The 17,845-nt window shown below is 46.0% G+C and overlaps 4 protein-coding genes across 7 annotated transcripts; 3 read left to right on the top strand and 1 right to left on the bottom strand.

Moving 5' to 3' along the window:
* Positions 1-828: 828 nt before the first annotated feature.
* Positions 829-9,082, top strand: LOC106650934 (cell wall transcription factor ACE2). 4 transcript variants are annotated; one of them, XM_023459382.1, is made up of 11 exons: positions 829-1,214; positions 2,450-2,623; positions 2,910-3,105; positions 3,180-3,345; positions 4,882-4,963; positions 5,121-5,172; positions 6,341-6,446; positions 6,579-6,681; positions 6,757-7,976; positions 8,071-8,301; positions 8,392-9,082. In XM_023459382.1, the coding sequence occupies exons 2-11, from the start codon at positions 2,530-2,532 to the stop codon at positions 8,524-8,526; spliced, it is 2,385 nt and encodes a 794-aa protein (XP_023315150.1). In that variant the 5' UTR covers positions 829-1,214; positions 2,450-2,529; the 3' UTR covers positions 8,527-9,082. The 4 variants fall into 4 exon arrangements, with proteins under 4 accessions (XP_023315150.1, XP_023315151.1, XP_014224708.1 ...); XM_023459383.1 differs by having other exon boundaries at positions 829-1,008; XM_014369222.2 differs by having other exon boundaries at positions 832-1,214; positions 2,952-3,105.
* Positions 9,083-9,148: 66 nt separating this feature from the next.
* LOC106650953 (tctex1 domain-containing protein 2-like) lies at positions 9,149-10,095 on the bottom strand. The gene is made up of 4 exons (XM_014369253.2): positions 9,719-10,095; positions 9,516-9,649; positions 9,315-9,448; positions 9,149-9,241 (listed from the first exon to the last, which is right to left on the bottom strand). The coding sequence occupies exons 1-4, from the start codon at positions 9,835-9,837 to the stop codon at positions 9,191-9,193; spliced, it is 438 nt and encodes a 145-aa protein (XP_014224739.1). The 5' UTR covers positions 9,838-10,095; the 3' UTR covers positions 9,149-9,190.
* Positions 10,096-10,211: 116 nt separating this feature from the next.
* On the top strand, positions 10,212-11,863 carry LOC106652086 (cilia- and flagella-associated protein 58-like). Its single transcript, XM_014370876.2, has 8 exons — positions 10,212-10,326; positions 10,385-10,514; positions 10,590-10,663; positions 10,724-10,931; positions 11,003-11,138; positions 11,250-11,399; positions 11,464-11,593; positions 11,663-11,863. Exons 1-8 carry the CDS (start codon positions 10,252-10,254, stop codon positions 11,861-11,863), a joined length of 1,104 nt encoding a protein of 367 aa, XP_014226362.1. The 5' UTR covers positions 10,212-10,251.
* Positions 11,864-13,185: 1,322 nt separating this feature from the next.
* Positions 13,186-17,845, top strand: LOC106650983. Its single transcript, XM_014369311.2, has 5 exons — positions 13,186-14,119; positions 14,556-14,855; positions 15,100-15,121; positions 15,202-15,306; positions 16,370-17,845. The coding sequence occupies exons 2-5, from the start codon at positions 14,652-14,654 to the stop codon at positions 16,417-16,419; spliced, it is 381 nt and encodes a 126-aa protein (XP_014224797.1). The 5' UTR covers positions 13,186-14,119; positions 14,556-14,651; the 3' UTR covers positions 16,420-17,845.

The raw sequence follows: 17,845 nt of genomic DNA on the forward strand, positions 1-17,845 counted from the left end.
TCTTCAAATAATCAAACTTTGACTCGTACGCGTTTGTTGTGTTTCGCCGGGGGGCTATCGCAGGGCTAGTTTGGCTCGGCTCGGGCTCGGCATCGAGTAAGCAAGACGCCGAGCTTATATCGCGTCGGTCGCTTTGCGCCATAAACATAGCCTGGCCAAAAATAAAATAGCCTAGCGCAACGCACACGGCAGAGCGAGCGAGCGAGCAAATACGAGCGAACGAGCGGCTTTTGCGCCTTGCTCCGCGTGGGCGTCATCACGCTCTCCGTGCGCATTTCCAGCTCGAGAGAGCATGTATATAAATGTAATAGTCGCCGATTTCGTCATCAATTGAGAATTAAATCAAAAAGCCAGCCACACGAGCTATCTACATAATATTTCGTAAATAAGACTATATGGGGACATGGCTGATCGCGTAGTTCTATAATGTATACTGGTAATGTGGCTGGCTACTGGTTAAAAAATCGGAAATCCGCATGAAATTTTACGCTAATTAATGCAGGAACAACAAATCGCTCGTGCGGTCGTTCGTGCCCGAGCAAGGCCGTCAGCTGGCGAAAATGAGAAAAGGTGATGTGATCCGTGTCTCTTTCTCTCTCTCGGTGCTCGCTCAATAATGCGTATAGAGAGCGCGTAGGCGGAGGAGAGACAGGAACACTCTATCTCCGGTGCTATGGCGAGCGCGAGCCGAAAGAGCGACTGGCGACTGGCGACGGCGGCACGCGACTCCGTGGAGTAGGGCAGCCAGCCACTGTAAGAGCCGTGTGTATATGCTGCCTTATAATACGTACGCCTGCCTCGGCTCGAGTGTATGCGTGCGGACTTGGCGAACGTCGACTTTTCGCCGCGCCGTCCGATAGAAGCACCCATATAGACTCTCGCAGTCGCGGCACTTTCTGATAGTCGCCGTCCAGACCTGCTGCGGATCGCATCCCCGGAGAGCTGACACTTTCTCGCGCACTCGGCGTACACGCGACGTGTTTCTTGTTACAGTTCTTCTTGCTACGGGTTTGTTGTTTTTTTTTTACATTTCCCTGTGTGTTTTTCTGTGCGTAAGAGGTGCCGTGCGACAGTTCAGTGCCGTCTGCAGTGTGTACCAGAAATCAGTGCGTCAAGTTACCGCCGGCTCGATGACACTCGAGCTTTTTGCACAGTGACCGCACCTCCGAGAGGATTTTTCCTTTCTCCCGCACGTCTCGACCATTCGTGCACAGGTGATTATTTTTTCTCGTCTCGCTCTTACTCGAGTCTAGATCGTGTAAACGTGCTCTGTTTTTGTGCAAAGTAAACTTTTAACATAGCCGAGACTGCTCCAAAATTCATTTATAGAATTTACGCGGCGTTCGCATGAACATCGAGTCCGTAGAATAATCTTGATTCGCAGTGAAAGCTTTACTTTATCGACGCTTCTGCGGAGGAAAAAATTGCGGAATCGGTCGGGGAAAAAAGCTGTGAATTACGGAGGAAATAAGTTGAGAAAAACAAACAGAGCGTGCGCTGCATATTCACAATAGGTTGGCTCGCTTTGGCCGAAGCCAACGGCGGCGAGTTACTCGCAGCAGCTCTTTATTAGCTTTAGTGGAGTCAAAAATAACTTGTTCGAGTCTTCTTTAAAGTTTCTTCGCTCCTCGGCGCCGTCGCACGGGGGCAATTGTTGTTATGATTATGGTAGTGCGTTCCGTCGCGCGCCGCGACCTTGTAACGATTCGACGCTCGCAACCGAGCGAGTCTCTCTCGCACTCATATACGCTCGTATATACGCCGCAGCGAAACGCCGATCGGAGCGCGCGCAAAACGTCCAGTGGTTCCAGTTTTGCACCTATAGTTGCGTGTACTTGCAATGGTATTCGTATGCGCACGCGAGAGCATTGCTATTCGAGCGAGCCGTTGTGACACAGAGAGGCACAGAGAGCACGCGCGCAGTGCTAAAATAAAACGAGCTCGTTGCTGCCTGCCTCTCATCTCTGTATAAACGCGTCTCTCTCTCTGTACGCGCGTGTGTGTATATGGAAATCATTATGTAGTAATTACTTATATATATTTGAGCGACGCTTGACTCAGACTCCGAGAGGCAGATAAAAGTCGGTCAAGTTTGTGTAATGATCGATCTGAAAAAAAAAGACAACAACGACGACGACGACGACAAAAAAAATTAAAAAAGGCTCGATTATCTCGTCTTTCGTACGTTCTCGAGCTGTTTATTGAACGTTCGTCGTCTATATGATATACAAGAGATGCACGCAATTATACGATATTCTCTAAACGTATTCTTGGCAATTGCGAAACTCCAGATTTGAACAGAGGCGCGCGTGGAGAGCTCCACGTCGTCGTTGGCGCATCGAGCTCGAAATAGGCGGGCAAACTCGATCTTTCGCGCACGAGCGCGCCTCCGCTCTGTTTATCTTCCTCGGATTTTAAATTAAGAAAGTCGCCTATTATTTAATTGCAGCCTGAAACGAGAAGCAACAGTAGCAACAGGAGATATTGAATTTCTTTCGAAAGCCTTGAGAAGTAATTCCAATTGTCACAATGGCCAGCAGTACTCTGAATCGGAAAACAATGAACAGCAGCCACCACTCGTCGTACTCGTCCACCTCGGCCAGCAACCTCGACAACAATTTAGGTATGACATGCTTCGTCGTGCTATCGCTCTATCCTTCTCTTGAGACGCATTTCTAATTCTCCCGCGAAAATTTCCCAAATTCTTTGCAGCTCTTGCACACCTCTCTTCCGATCATTATAAAGCATGACGCATACATAAATCAATAATTGGACCAGCAGAATAAAGCGATCATCGCATTTTCAGCGCAGTGTTGATTAACGATCAAACTAACCGATTAACTCATCATCTTTACATACCATCTTAGATAAAGCTAACTCTATGTTTACTTTAACCAAATTTCCACAAGATCCCTTAATTCGCTCGGTAATGAACGTTGCACAAAAAACAGATGCCTTACTCGACGATCTTCAAACGAGCATATCTCCGAGCAAAAACGACACTCTGCCTCGTTCCCATCACTATCAGCAGCAGCAACAACAACACAAGCAACAACAGTACCAGACATCGTCTCGTACAGTCGATCGATCCAACAGTCTCAGCAGGTAATTGTCTCGAATTAAAAAAATAACGATCGATCTTTGCCCGTAATAATAATAAATGCACCGTAAACAATTAGAAAATCGCCAATGAGATCAGCATCGCCGGCAATGAGGTCGATGTCACCCTCGCAGTCATCGGGAGGCGGCCGCACGAGGACGATCGAAAAGTACGTGAGCACAGGTCCGGCGGGCACACCTTCTGGAATTCCCGGCCTTGAGATGCTCGACGAGGAGCTCAAAGATGTAAGTAGATAGGCGCGCTTTATGAGCGGCGCATACATCGACACATCGAGCCTCGTTATAACACATGTCTCGAAAAATTTTACACTCATTAAAAAGGTATCCATCGAAGGAGATCGCGAAAGAAAAAAGAGAGTAACTCGCGCGGGGCACGCATGAAACTTTTGCACAGCTCGATCCGCCGTATAAGGTAGCTCTCACTCTCTCGCGCGTGTATTATGAAGCGCGTGGTCGGCTCCTACACGCGCTTGTGTACAAAGTTGTCTCTTACTCTTTTTTTTTCACCTCTCTCTCTTTTTCTCTCTCTTTCTCTCTCTCTTTCTCTTTCTCGCTCGCTTGGCGCGTGACACCCACAGACGCGCGCGAACGTACCATTCAAGTCGCGCATCACACTCACATGCATGCGTGTAATTTCCAATCGACTCGACAGTCGACTTTCCGTTGCCGATCTTACTGGATACCGTGTGCATATCTGAAAAGTATCAAAGCCGATTTTCCGATATGGCGCGAGATAGAGTCATCAAAGTGGAAACGGTAGATATTCTTTGCAAATAAATCTTTATTACGGAGGCATGATAAGTGTGCCCGAGTGTATACGAGAGTGTTGCATTAATTTTTTAACAAGTGCATAATTGCATCGCGATAAACTCGTCTCGTTTAATTGCTATACGCTCGCTTTTTACGATCTCGATGATACCTCTCTGTGCTACCGGATGCTCACGACTATAGTTTATTGAGCGTACAACCGAACGATATGCCATTTTTTGCCCGCTAAACTTGAAAATTGTATACAACGAGCTCGTTCCAACTAGATTAAAAGCTTGAATTATCGTGTTTATCAATTTTTTCGACTCAATACATCATCGTTTGACAGAAAATTCTGCTCCGACGTAAACATAAATTAAAAATACCCCGAAACTCAATAATGCTTCGAGCGTCACAAACGCTTTTCTGTTGGCCGTGAGTAAATCGACTCGGGTTTTCGTTCGTTTATTAAGCACTGGCTGAATAACACGTTTCGAAATAACCATTGCTCTGCAATAATTTTTCAAGCCCCGACAAACGTATAAATAAACCACCTTAATTTTCATAACTCCTCGAGGCAAAATAAAGAACATTGAAAACAAAGCGTGCTCCGAACTGAATCAAGTGTTTACGATACTATCTCAAAAACTCGATATTTTTTCTGTTTTATACCGAGTGTGATATTTTCCGAAAATCCATGGCAGTCGACGCCGACGCGGTAGCATCTCTCGAAAATAGAACTGTGAACTTGCTTCTAAACTTAGCGTCCGATGCATAATATTGCATTTCCAATGTATTTCCGCCAGTTGCCGAGTGATATTATTCGCGAAAGAAGAAAAAATTGACAAATGACGAAAATAAATAATGAATCGCGAAATCGAACGGAAGTAGGAGCGATTCTTAACGATAAGCGGAAGTTCGTCAACCTTGATCGTCGCCATTGAGCAACGATAATGATCGAGTCGAATTTCATGCGCTCTCGTGCTCACCAAAGTTTCTGTATTCGATCCGCAGGTTCAACCAGGTCAGAGCAAGACGGTAGCCTACAAGCAGGTCTCCTACCACTACGACAAGCAGCAGGAAGGACAAAATCTCGGTAAGTGAAAATGCGGCCTTTTACGGGAATGCGGCGACCTTGAGCCGAGCAGTAACAGCACATTTGCGAGTGCAGAAGCTGTTGCTGCTGCTGCTGCTCGAGATCGCGTCACGCATCTAGTTCCCTTTTTATTTATAAAATTTTGCTGTTTTCGCAGAATCTTGGTCGAAGAGCGACAAGCAATTCAGTAGGAATGACGCCTCCATCGCGTAAGTATCTCTCACAAAAGTCTATACACACACAACATCTCGCGCTTATCCTTGCAACCTATGCATATGCACTCTCTATCTCTATAAAAGATCGTCGCGGGAATGCAACACTCCTACGCGGTTTGTGTCGGTTTTCTCTCCCTCTCTCTCTTCATCTCCGCGCCGCTGGCTATTATAGATTCCAGTGCGATTAAAATATTCAATTCGTTTGTTGCTTGTTGTTGTTATATTCAGGGTGAAGCGATCCATTATGATGTAGTCGATGATCTCAATGGTAGCTTAAGAATGAATGAATCGAGGCGAAATTTATGCTCGTTCCATCATATTCTATATTTAAACGCTCCGTGCGTGTGATCGCAATTATAAGTGGTATTGTGAGCTTCGACCATCCTCACCGACTTCTTTCATTTTCTTTCATTTACATTTTTTCTTCACTTTTTTTAATGCAAATCGTTTCGAGGCAATTATGGCTAATTTACCTCAAAGTGCGACGTTGATTCACATGGAACCCAAATTTGCTTTTTCCGTTCTGACACTTTGCCAGTGTACGTAAATATCGGTATCGGGTTACAGCGCGTTTAAAGTCAAGCGATTTTGCATATATCATGCATGCAGTACCGACGTTTGAAAGACAAAAAAATTAACTCGCAACGTCAGAGCCATAAAGTGTCGCCGATTCATACGCGAAGAAAAGCGCAAAAAACGTCGGCTACGGCGAAGAAACAAACTCGGGCGCAGCACACACTCGTCTCGTTACGCAAACTTTTCATTAGCCATAAAAAACATAGCTTTTCATCCGTCGCTAATTTAGCGCCAAACATATTATATCTAAAGCGTTTATCTCTCGGCGGCTGCAGCAGCTCCGTTTCTCGCGCGCGAATGCGCACAAGTGCGCGTATGGCACCGTCTAATTAGTATGTATGACTTACGGCGCGACGCGACCTTGAAAAATCGAATGAAAGATCGGCGCTCGTAAAAGTCGGTCAGCTTCGGTCAGAGCGCTTACGTCATATCCCTTGAAATCGAATCGCCGAAATAAAAAAGAAAAGACGCGTATACAATAAAAGTCAAGTCAGCGGATGTGCCCGCGAGGAGCCCAACCTTTTGCTCCGGTATACGCGCAGCAATTGCAGGCGCATTAATAATAATTAATGAAAACGCGTTTCAGCGACGACTTCAGCCAACGTACGTTCGAACGATCTAGCTCGAGGTCGCGCGACAGTCCCGACTTTGCGAGAAATCAGCATCAGCAGCAGCATCAAAACAAGGAAATAGTGAGTCTTTTTACATAAAAATATATGATGCATCGCCATAGCCAAATTGGGCATCCGATCAAGGATGGTCAATGCCTTATTCGTATAAATGATCGCTTACTCAAAGTAAACCTCTCATTTGTTCGCGAGCAGATCTACAAGGCGGACGTGTCGACGAAAACGATACCGGCGCCACTGCACAGGACAGCTTCCGAGTCGAGATCCGAGCGCGACTTTAAATACCTCAAGGAGACCAGTGAGTGCTTTCCCCATTAATCGATCGCGAGTTTAATCAGCCCCCAATTTGATAACGATTTTCTTGGGTGAACAGGCGCGAGAAGCGAGCCCAGTCCAGCTCTGTCGCGCAAGAACCTGCAGAAGAGCGAGCAGCACGCGACCAGCGAGGAGCTGCGCAACGTCGAGTACTTGCCACCGAACCTAGCCCCGGGCCCCAACACCAAGGTCACCACCACCATCAAGACTTACACGTACGAGCTGCCCGGAGCGCCGGAGAACTACCTGCCGCCCTCGAGCACGACCACGAGCGTCACGAAGAACGTGAACGTCGACAAGGCCGTGAGCTACACCGTGCCCAAGTCCCAGGAGCAGAGCCAGACCAGTGAAAAGGCCGTGAGGTACCACGTGGAGGAGCAACGCTACGTGCCGCCCGCAGCGGTTCCTCAGCAGAGCAACAGCAGCAGCGAAAGATCCGTCAAGTACCAGGTGGAGGAGCAGCGCTACGTGCCCCCGGTAGCCAGTCCCCAGATCGGCAACAACAGCGAAAAAGCCATGAGGTACCAGCAGGTCGAGGAGCAGCGCTTCGTCTCGCCGCCCGTGGTCAGCAGCCAGCAGAGCAGCAGCAGCAAGGAGCAGAAGATCATGAAGTCGTACCACGTGGAGGAGCAGCGCTACGTGCCACCGCCGAGCCAGCACAGCACGAGCAGCGAGAAGGCCGTCAGGTACCACGTGGAGGAGCAGAGGTACGTGCCGCCCTCGACGCCGGTCATGCAGCACAGCAGCAGCAACACGAGCGAGAGGCGCTACCACCTCGAGGAGCAGACGAGCCCCAGGTACGTCGCGGCCAGCCCGACCCCCGTCAGCAAGAGCAGCCACCACGAGGAGAAGATGTTCGTCGAGCGCCGCGGCTACCGTCAGGCCTCGCCCCAGCCCCAGCCCCAGCCCCTCAGCCAGCAGAGCACCCTCAACCGGAGCGAGAGGTACGTCCAGCAGAGCCGCGACTACCCCGACCACGTGTCGAACCAGCGCCAGGAGCGAGTCGTCTACTCGTCCGAGCGCGCCACCAGCCCCGTCCAGAGCAGTCTGCACAACAGCAGCAAGCAGCAGCAGCACTTCGAGGAGCAGCACTACTCGACCAGCTCGAGGCCACCCAAGCCCGCTGCCAACTACGAGTCCAGCAACAATGCCCACTTTTACAAGTACGACGAGCAGATCATCGGCACCAGGCCCTTCCCGACGAGCGAGCGACCGGCCAGTCCCCGTCAGCAGCCACCGAGGCGCATCGAGGACCTCATGGCCTCCTTCGATTCCGAGGTCAGTCTGCAGCTTCTTCTTTTTTTTTCCATTAGCTCGTTGTACTCTTACTCTTATTCGCGATCGCTTACCCAACTGTCCGGCTTACCCACAGGAGATGCATCATCAACAGCAGCAACACCATCAAGAGGTCGTCGAGAAAAGGGAGACCTTCCACAGCAAAAACGGACACATCACCAAGGAGGTGGAATACATCAAACACTCGCCGTCGAACGGCACCTCGACCATGAGAAGCAGCAGCAAGAGCGTCGCCGGACCTCCGGTCTACTATCCGCCGGGCTCAGCCGAATTCGCCAAGAAGGAAGAAGCCATGGCCAAGAACGGCGTAAGTTACTCATCCGAAATGATATCACGTCGAGTAGAAGTTGTCAATCGACGTTTGTAAAAACACGTATTCTCATTTTGTTGCTCGCAGAGCGAATGGACTAAGGAAAAGGCAGCTTACGAGCACGGATCGGCCGAGAACACCAAGAAGAAGGACAAGTCGAAAAAGAAAGTCGTGCCGGTCTGTCTACCTCTCTGTTGCGCATTGCCATGCGTCATCATGTAGACCAATTATAATTACACCATGACCTTTCAATCTTGATCGCTTATTTATACATCTTTATCAGCACTTTTACATTTTTGTTATACCTGTATCTCTTAATGACCGTATCATGAAGTCTCTCTATAATTCTTCGTATGCCATACATACAAATTTTAGTTCTTAATCAGCAGGAAATCTTAGTTTAGTACTGTGTCATTTTATTATTAAATCTAGTTTTAATTACTATACCAGGTTTCTTTTCTTATAGCAGTTGAACCTGTCATTTTATATAGTTCAATAACATTAAGTGTCTATACGTGTATCAGTTCATGTCTTATTACTCAGTTGACATTCTACATCATTTATTTAATTTATCTACTATTCAAAAATAACTTTTGCATAAGGATGTTGACTTGCGGTGTTGTTTTGTTAACAATAACTGTGCTATTTGTAATAAAATATTTTTTGTTTATTACAATAAGATATTAATACGTAAGACAAGGTTTACCTAGTTTATAGAATCTTGAATAATGTACATATAGAAACAAAAAGATAATAATAAATACTATCATACAATGTACTTGACCCCTTCACTGTATTCACATCAATACATTTATAACTGTTATTCTCTATACGATCACAAATTTTTTTTATTACCAAAATTATCTAAGGAATTAGCTATCTAAAGTTAACTATAATTATAAATTGCATAAACAGCAACAACACAAAACAGCGTATCCTGCAATAAAACACAAGTTGTTAATTAATCGTATCATTCATTGGTAAAAATTTGAGAGAAAAATTCATCTTACATTATTATAACTATCATGGGCATACGTGTCCGTTTCTGCATCCCAAATACATCTTGTCCCAACTTTCATGCCTGCACCATTTTTACTTCCGATAATGGCATTAACTATAAATTTGTACTTTTTGCAATCTAATTCTGAAAATAAAAATTAAAGTGAATAATTTTGAAATAAATCAATAATAAATAAACTGTTGAAACATACTTTTAAGTCTTTCTCTGATTATTTCAGTAATTTTCTTAGCCCAAGATTTGGCTTCTGCTTCGTCGTACTCCTTTTCAGCTAGTTGTTCAAATAGTACATTATGAATTATTTCTTTGGCACTGAGTGGCTTGAATCTGTAGATAATAAAAATTTTAAGTAAAACATAAGCAATGAAAAGCAGAGCTAAGCAGTATAGTACTTACTTATTTTCCAATTTAGGCCTAATCGAATAAACCTCGCACTTTTCTTTAGTTTCATCTTTGGAAGCAGAATCCTCTTTTTCCACTGTATCCACAGCTTGTGGTTTCTCGACAGTTTCCATTTTTTCTGGTACTGGCGAGTTAATAAAAACAAAGCAAAACTTTTGACATATTGTTCAGCCGAGAGTAAAGGTTAGGACGTCCGCTGTTAGGTCGTGTTGTCGCAGCAATATATAACAGTAACAAGTGTAGGTCGTCCTAGCAACAGGTTACACACTCGGCACCAGTATCGATCAATCGTTCATGATATTACACAGGCACAAAGAGAAGCAAAAATGACAGAGAGCAGAGTTTCGCTCGAGCGACTCGATCGGCGTTTGTTTACGGCTCAGTCAGAGCAGCAGACATTCTACTTGACGTCTCGACAAAAGAGCGCGTAAATGACAATCATCCCGAGATTCACGTGTCTGGCGGCGGAGTCATATGTTCATCCGAAGCGCGGCAAAATTCGAACGAGCGCATAGACATCGTGAAGAATGGAGATCCGAGAGTTGGCTATCGATCGCGTGGACAGGATTCTGCGTCGCTTTTCCCGGAAACTCGAGATAGCGGTAATAAATCGACAGTTGACAATTTAGCGACGTCTCGTGATATCGTTCGCAATTGCAGATATCCATCCCAGTGCTGCTGGAGCAAAAAGTTCTCAAGGATTTGTTGTCTCGCAGAGAGTACGTGGCGCTCGTCCGATTGTGCGCGAAAAGTCGAAGCGATGACGACATCGAGTCCTCGTGCGATCACGGTAAGAGAAAGAAAAACAGCCAAATATAGCAGCGAGGATTTATCGCGTAAAACTTTGACCATTGCTGTGTCGCAGGCAAGGCCGTCGTGGCCCACGGAGTCACAAATCACAGGAGCACGAAACTACTCGACTGGGCGGTAGTTTTGGAGGTTTGCCTAATAGATAACGAGCCTATAGCTAAGATCTAATAAATAAACTCGATCCCGCAGAGTCTGAGCCAGCACGAGGATAGGATCTTGGAGTGCATCGACAAGCAGACCTTATCCGAGGATGCGGTCTCGATAATCGATCGGCTCGAACGACTCAGGCAGCTACTCGAATGGCAAATGAAATCAACGCCGCGGCAAGTGAGGGTTCGCAAGATCGATCTACGCAACGCCGTCAGCAGCATCGAAAGCGTCCGGCAACGCATTCAAAGTATTATACATTTTTACGCTCGCTTCGACACGGAAAAGGAAGGTGAAAAATTGTAAGGTAATTTCCATCAGGTTTGGAGGAGGAGTTCGAGGAGGAAACGGCTCAGTACAGGCAGATAGTCGACGACGCGCAAATGGACGTCGATCGATTATCCTCGCAAATCGACAAACTCGCCGAGCAGCATCGATCAAAGCTCCGACACGAAGTGTAAGTAGGCTGCCCCCCCCCCCCTTCGATATACAGATATATTGCGAGTTGACCGCGGGACGGCACATAAACGTATCGTTTCTCGCGATGAAACTTTTATTGCTCGCGCAGACATCATTTCGAGCTGGCGTTGCGTGACTTGAAAGAAGACGCGCTCGGACAAGAGGACAGCTTGGCCAATCAATTGCGCGCCCATCGAGTTATGCTCGACGAGCTCAGGGCGGCCGATTTAACGCAGGAGAATGAGTTGCGCCAGCAATGGTATGCGTATCAATCACTTGTATCAATTCAAACTCGTTGGCCCTTGCAATTGTTTGTTTCGCAGTTTGAGCAAGGAAAAGGCGAACATAGCGGCGAGGAGGGCCTACGACGACGATCTCAGTAAGCTGCACGAGCTCAAAGAGGCACTGGAGAAACAGTTGCATCTCACCGATCAACACTTCGATGCCCTCGAGGTGCTGTGCAGTCTTTCATTGCCTACGTACAAAAAGCACGATGAATCTATAATACAGTTCGATTCGCAGGAGGAATACAGACTCCAAACGGAGCAGTACGAGAGGCTGAAGCGAGAGCGCGAGCTGGCGACGATGCAGGCGTTCGCCGATCGATTGCGCAACTTCGAGAGGCAGCGAGCGGCGAGAATAATTCAGCGCGCCTGGCGCCAACATCTGCAACGAGTGCTCTCAACCAAGAAGAAAAAGCGAGCTCGCAGTCGCAACAAATAGTCATATGTAAAAAATAAAAACAATCATAAAGATTAATACTTGGCTATAAATGCGCAGTAGTGCTTTTGATTGCTTTCGCCGCGTGACATTTTGTATTATTTGTCGAGGCGAGCTGCGTTTAGCAATTAGTAAATGTCAAGCTCTCGCGCCAGTAATTATTCGGGTCGGCCGCAAACGTCGTCGCCGTGTCTATATTGCACACACGACGTCTAATTCGAGCACGTCCTACGCCGAGGCTAACAGCCGCAGCAGATTTTAATTAATTTTCCTTCGCTAGTTATTATACACATAGTAGATATATTATATAAGTTTTGAAAGAAAATTATTATATTCGATAATCGTGCAGGTAGAAGAGCTCGACGAGAGCCACAAGTGCTCCGGGTGTGTCGACCTTTGGGTCAAAAGCCATTTAGAGCGTACTCTCCCGCATCTTTTAGTCGCTGGATTTTCTCTCGGTCGCGCAAGCCGCTCTGTTATAAAAAAGCTTTTGATCTCGAGCCCTCGTGTAAGTAGGTGCGATGTGCACGAGCCAGCTGGCTGTATATCAGCGTATTTTTTACCTCAAAGAGAGAGGGAAAGAGAGCTTAATACAGTGGCAGGGTCTCGCGAAGAATTTGCTTTATTAAAGGTGGCTGCAAGCTCGCTTCGCACGCGCTCCATTATCCTGGCACATTGTTGGCATAACTTTTGCGCGTGTCCGTGCAGGCAGCTACGTATTACGAGCCACGGCATTCGTCGCGAGTTCCTCTCTCTCTCTCTCTCTCTCTCTCTCCCTCCCTCGGGGCTTTTCAATGACACCGGGACGGAAAACTTGCACGGGACTCGTGTGCTCGAGCCGACTTGGAAAGTGCGCGCCGAGTACGGGTCAAGGCGCAGGCAGTGTGTCAGCACCATGAGCAGCCAATAAACAACGTTAGGCTTGCGTTGCTATATGAAAAAAAGCAGCTCGTATATCGCTCGCCTTTAGAGCGTACTGCTCGGCCCCATCCGCATCGAAAATTCACCAAGTTAGGGGTTTCGTTCGGGCGCCTAAGTAGAAGCGAGCGAGCGAGACAAGAAACAAGAGGGAGCTTGGCAATTCAGCTGTACGTGCGCGTCTATAGTTATACATCGAGGGGGGAAAAGCGAAGCGAGCCTCGGCATGCGGAGTCGCTCGGCGGTGCACGAGCCACGACTCACGAGATGATGTCGGAGCACCGGGGAGGTGGGTGGACGCCCGCTGGTCTATACAGAGAGAAGAGAGAGAGAGAGAGAGAGGCGCAAGCGCGGCGTGTCTCGCTTCGCCCGTCGTCGGACTCGGGAGTCGGGAGTGAGGAACTGCGGGAGCGGCGCATCGTCGAGCTGCCAGCTAGTCAGCAGCACAGGCTGCAGCAGCAGTAGTCAGGGACGTCGAGCGAGCGAGCCTGCGACTGGCCAGCTTTTCCCTTCGAGCTTGCGATACTCGCGCGTCAGCTCCCAACTAAGCAATAAGTCGTATTTGCTCGAGCCCATGTGCACGCGATCGGGCTGCTGCTGCCTGCGATCGTTTCCAAAACGGCCCCTACGACGCCACGCAGCAGCGTCAACACGGAGTGTTGTTATTTTTTCATCTGGCCGTAGCTCGAAGCATCGGAGTTTAACAGCACGTGCACCTCGACGTCGTATTTACTCGGACGGGCTCGGAGCAGTGCAGTAATTCGGAGCGAGGAACAATAACAAGGGCAGATTTGGCGTGTCAACGAGGGCTTTTATCGCTCCTAATTGCTTCTCTGCTTGTTTTCTTTTTTCTGTTTGATTTATCCTCGGCCCGAGCGAAAGCTCCGACGCGGGACATAATCCCAGGCCGTAATTGCACGCGCGAGTGTGTGCGTGTGTGTGTGTGCGCGAGTGTGCCAGTGCAAAGTGTGTCCAGGGAAGTTGCGCTGCTCGCAGGACGATGCAGCAGCCCACAGCCACAGGTGGCCCGATTAGTTTTCGAGGATCTCGCGACGGTTAGGCCCCGCTGACTGCTGTATCGCGACTCGATTTTCCATACGCCTCATTTTTCTCAAGGACTGCGTCTGTTCGCGGCAAGGCGCAGCACACTTGGGGCTTGTGTACGCACCTATACACACTCGCACGAAGATCGCACCAACACAGAGCGCCGCGTATTTACAGACACTTGCTGCTGCTGCTCCTACTCGCTGCTCGCCAGAGGCTGTTGTTGAGCACGCGCTTGTGTCTCGTGCGATCCAACATGACGAGCGAAATGACAGTCGACCATCAACAAGCACGCTCGTAAGTTCCTTTTCCGTGCAAGTACATTCCGACAAAAGCCACGTACGCGATTGCATTCTTTTCTTCTTCTTTTTTCTTCTTTTTTTCGTTCCGCGTAATCGTCGCTTCATAGTCTGTAGAGTAATATCCGAGCACGGCCGTAAGTACGCGTGCACTCTCGGCTACCTGCGAGTAAACAAATCGTCGCGCAGCTATTTGTACGTGCGATAACGCGCCGTGAACGTTTTTAATATTTGAGCAGCGAGAAGATGAGAAAAAAAAGCGCAGCTCGCTCAAGGCGCCAAATTAAATATTCACTCGTAATTTAATGCTCTCGTGCTTGTACATTTGTGTGTGTGTGTGTGTGTGTGTCTGTGATCTCATTAAAAACTGATGTGTATGTACGCAAATATACAAGTATACATTTTTAAAAGGGAAAATTTTTCATTCTGTCAAGGGAGCAATAAAGAAGCAAAAGTTTGAAAGAAATACAAGCGAATAGAAGGAAAAAAGGCCACAGATAAGCTCGAAAGGAGAGAAAAGCCGGATCAAAATGAGCGTCAGAATGAAGTTGTCGTTTGTATCGCCCCCGGCCGAGGATCACAATAAGGCTTTTCTCAGCAAAGATTCGACCGACTCGTTGGAAGAGCGCAAAGTCGCCTTCAAGCAGGACAACGAGCTTATGAACGAGACCAATAAATTCGTCAACGAACTGATCGAGCAGGCACAGATCGAGGCTGCCAAACGCGCCGAGCAGGTGAACTTTTTTGCCCTTCCACTTTTCGACCACTCACCTTTTCATCTCTACCCTCTGACCTCTCCTCCAATTAAATATTCGCATTTGACTAAACTCGAGCGCCAATTAAAAAACTTTTTCTCCGTTCTCTATGTTTTTATACGCATCTTGTCTCTTTAATCGAATGATAAAGTTTGCCGCTCTCTTTCTGTTCCTTTTTTTTCATGCTGCTGCTACTGTCGCTGCTGCTGCCAATGGGACACAGACGTCAAAAGCCAACGGAGATGGTAAGCGAGTCGTAGAGTCTTTTTCGTTCACACGCGACGCAAGTAATACTGAAAAAAAATACATGAATAAAACGCTGCAGGTTTCAAGCGACGTAGCAGCCAGACGATAGCGGGCTGGAACAATCGAGCCCGTGGCTTTTGCAATCGCGTCTGGAACGCGGTGGTGCCTTGCTTCAACAACAATGGTAATTCCCGATCATCAACCCAGCACTTAGAGACGCATCACTAAATACTGTCTTGTGATTTATACACACACTTACGCACGTTGCGCTCGGCTGCTTGACCGCATCTATATATATACTATTATTATATATAGAAGACAATCACGCACATAATACGTACATACATTACAGAATACACGTATACACAAACAATACACAGCCACATCTAAGGCACGCTTTCATCGTCATCACTGTTATTGTTAGTATGTTTTGATTCTCTAGACGATTGAACTTTTTGCTGCCTTCGTCTAATCATCATCATTTTCGTAGTTTATTTTGAGGACTGTACACGCATATAACTCTACTTTACTCGAGCATTTCTCTCTCTATTACACAATCTGTGTCTATCCTCTAAGCTATATATACGCAAGTATTTGCATTTTGTGCTCGTAGCTTACGCAGAATGCAATTAATCAGGAGTAATAAGAGTTTTCAATTGGGAACGTTGATAATGCACGTGGCAATTCCATAGAGCAATAAATTGGTCATTAAATAGTACGAGACTTGCTACGACGTAGACAAGTACACGTGTTACTTACAACTCCCACGCGCTTAATCAAATTTTAACATCAACTCGGTTAAAAAATAAATGGACTTTCTGCAATCGATTTGATTTTCCATTTACGAATGCATGCATTCATGCATTCGATGCATAGAACTGTAATGCATCAAATATACATGCATACATTATACATCGAGAAACACACTCTTGTCCGCATTAATATCATCTCAAGAATATGTTATACATGCGGTGCATACCTATATACATAGTATATTTTTGACACGCTTTGAGATGATACATCTTTATAATATATCTTTTTATACATTTATATCATGTGAAACGATGTACAAAAAAGCAATAGATGTTTTTCGATATTATTTCTTTTTCGTTTTGTGCGTAGTTGTATCATTTTTATATCCATAGATAATAAAAGCACGTTTATATGGAATTTTTCATGTAGTTTTTTAGAATTATGATCACGTAGTTGATTGAAACGAAAAATCCAAATATGATAAAATTTTATAGAGTTGCTTGCCTGGACGCAACCGTTGCGCTATCGCTTCACGAGGCCCTAGCAGGTCCCTCGTGTCCCGGACGAGCCAGTCGTCGATCAGACTAATACGGGACAGTACGATAATAGGTACCCATAGGCCAACGACTACCTAATGACACACCTACGACACCGTCTTTTCTTTTCTTCTTTGAAATAAAAAGTAAAAAATAAAATATATATGCATACAAATATGTGGATATATCGACCAATTCTTATATTTTTCGAGAGAAAAGTACAAATGACGACTTTTTTGGAACACGTACAAAAGCTGAGCTTTTTTCTCTCACTCTCGTAACGAAATTGCCGTGTACTTACATGTAATGTCAACCTACTTACCGACGAATACTTCGACTAGTGACCACAGTAGATTTTGTTAGTCAGATACTGTATCGATAAATAAACTTAATGAGAAAAGAATTCAGTATTACGCTCACATCTTTTGTAAGTATATATCTCTTTGACTCCGTTTTTTTCCTCCAATTCTAAAAAGCGAGATGAAACAAAAAAAACAAATCTCGAGAGCCCGTATTAACGTACCAGCATGTAGCAAATAAACTGTGAATTATAAAAGATAATAAAGATAGGTAAGATTAAAATAAATAAATAAATAAAGGCGCTCGAGCAACTGTACGGTTGCAAGCTAGTGACCCGATTCTAAAAAAAAGGATGAAAAATACAAGCATTTCAGCTGCGATGCACACAAATACAATGTAGGTACGAGTAATAATAAATGTGGGGTGTTTAGTGGCTGTTTGAACATACTCATTGCGATTATAAATACACACATGCGAGAGTGAGCTAGGGTCTGGCCGGGAATGAAAGTAATAAAAAAATAATGTATTATTTGATAACGACGATATGTGTCCACAAAAAGTGGATTATAATGAATCTTGCTCTTGCATATTCTTGACATAGCATCCTATATATTGTATGAATAATAAGCAGAACGAGCAGAGTATATAGATATACACACGTAGTCATAAAGAGTATGTGCGTCTCTACGCCGTGTGAGTGAGTCCATGTGTACGTGTGCAGCGCACGAGTGTCTCGGAATATCGATTATTTCCCGCACGAGAGCGAGAGAGCCAGAAAAAGTATACGTGTGTATGTATGCGTGTGTCTGTGTGTGTGTGTGTGTGTGTGTGTGTATGTATATACAAGGGGCCATACACCTCCTTCGTGCACACAGATATATATCTAATACATTGCGCGCCTACCGCGATGTGTATATATGCTTATTGCTGAAAACTGCTGTGTAATCAAAAACGAACACGAAGAGACCTCAATATGCATACATGGTACAAAATATGCATTTGGTGTTGTGCATTCTCGCTCAGCTGACCGACTAACAGTTTTAGCGTCGTTCTTTTTTTGTCGTCTTTATTCGCCATTTGTTTCCACTTGCCATAAATCAACGATTCAACGCATGAAAAACTGCAATAGAAAAG

The sequence above is a fragment of the Trichogramma pretiosum genome, unplaced genomic scaffold, assembly GCF_000599845.2.
Source record: "Trichogramma pretiosum strain Unisexual culture from Peru unplaced genomic scaffold, Tpre_2.0 scaffold57, whole genome shotgun sequence".
Lineage (NCBI taxonomy): Eukaryota > Metazoa > Arthropoda > Insecta > Hymenoptera > Trichogrammatidae > Trichogramma > Trichogramma pretiosum.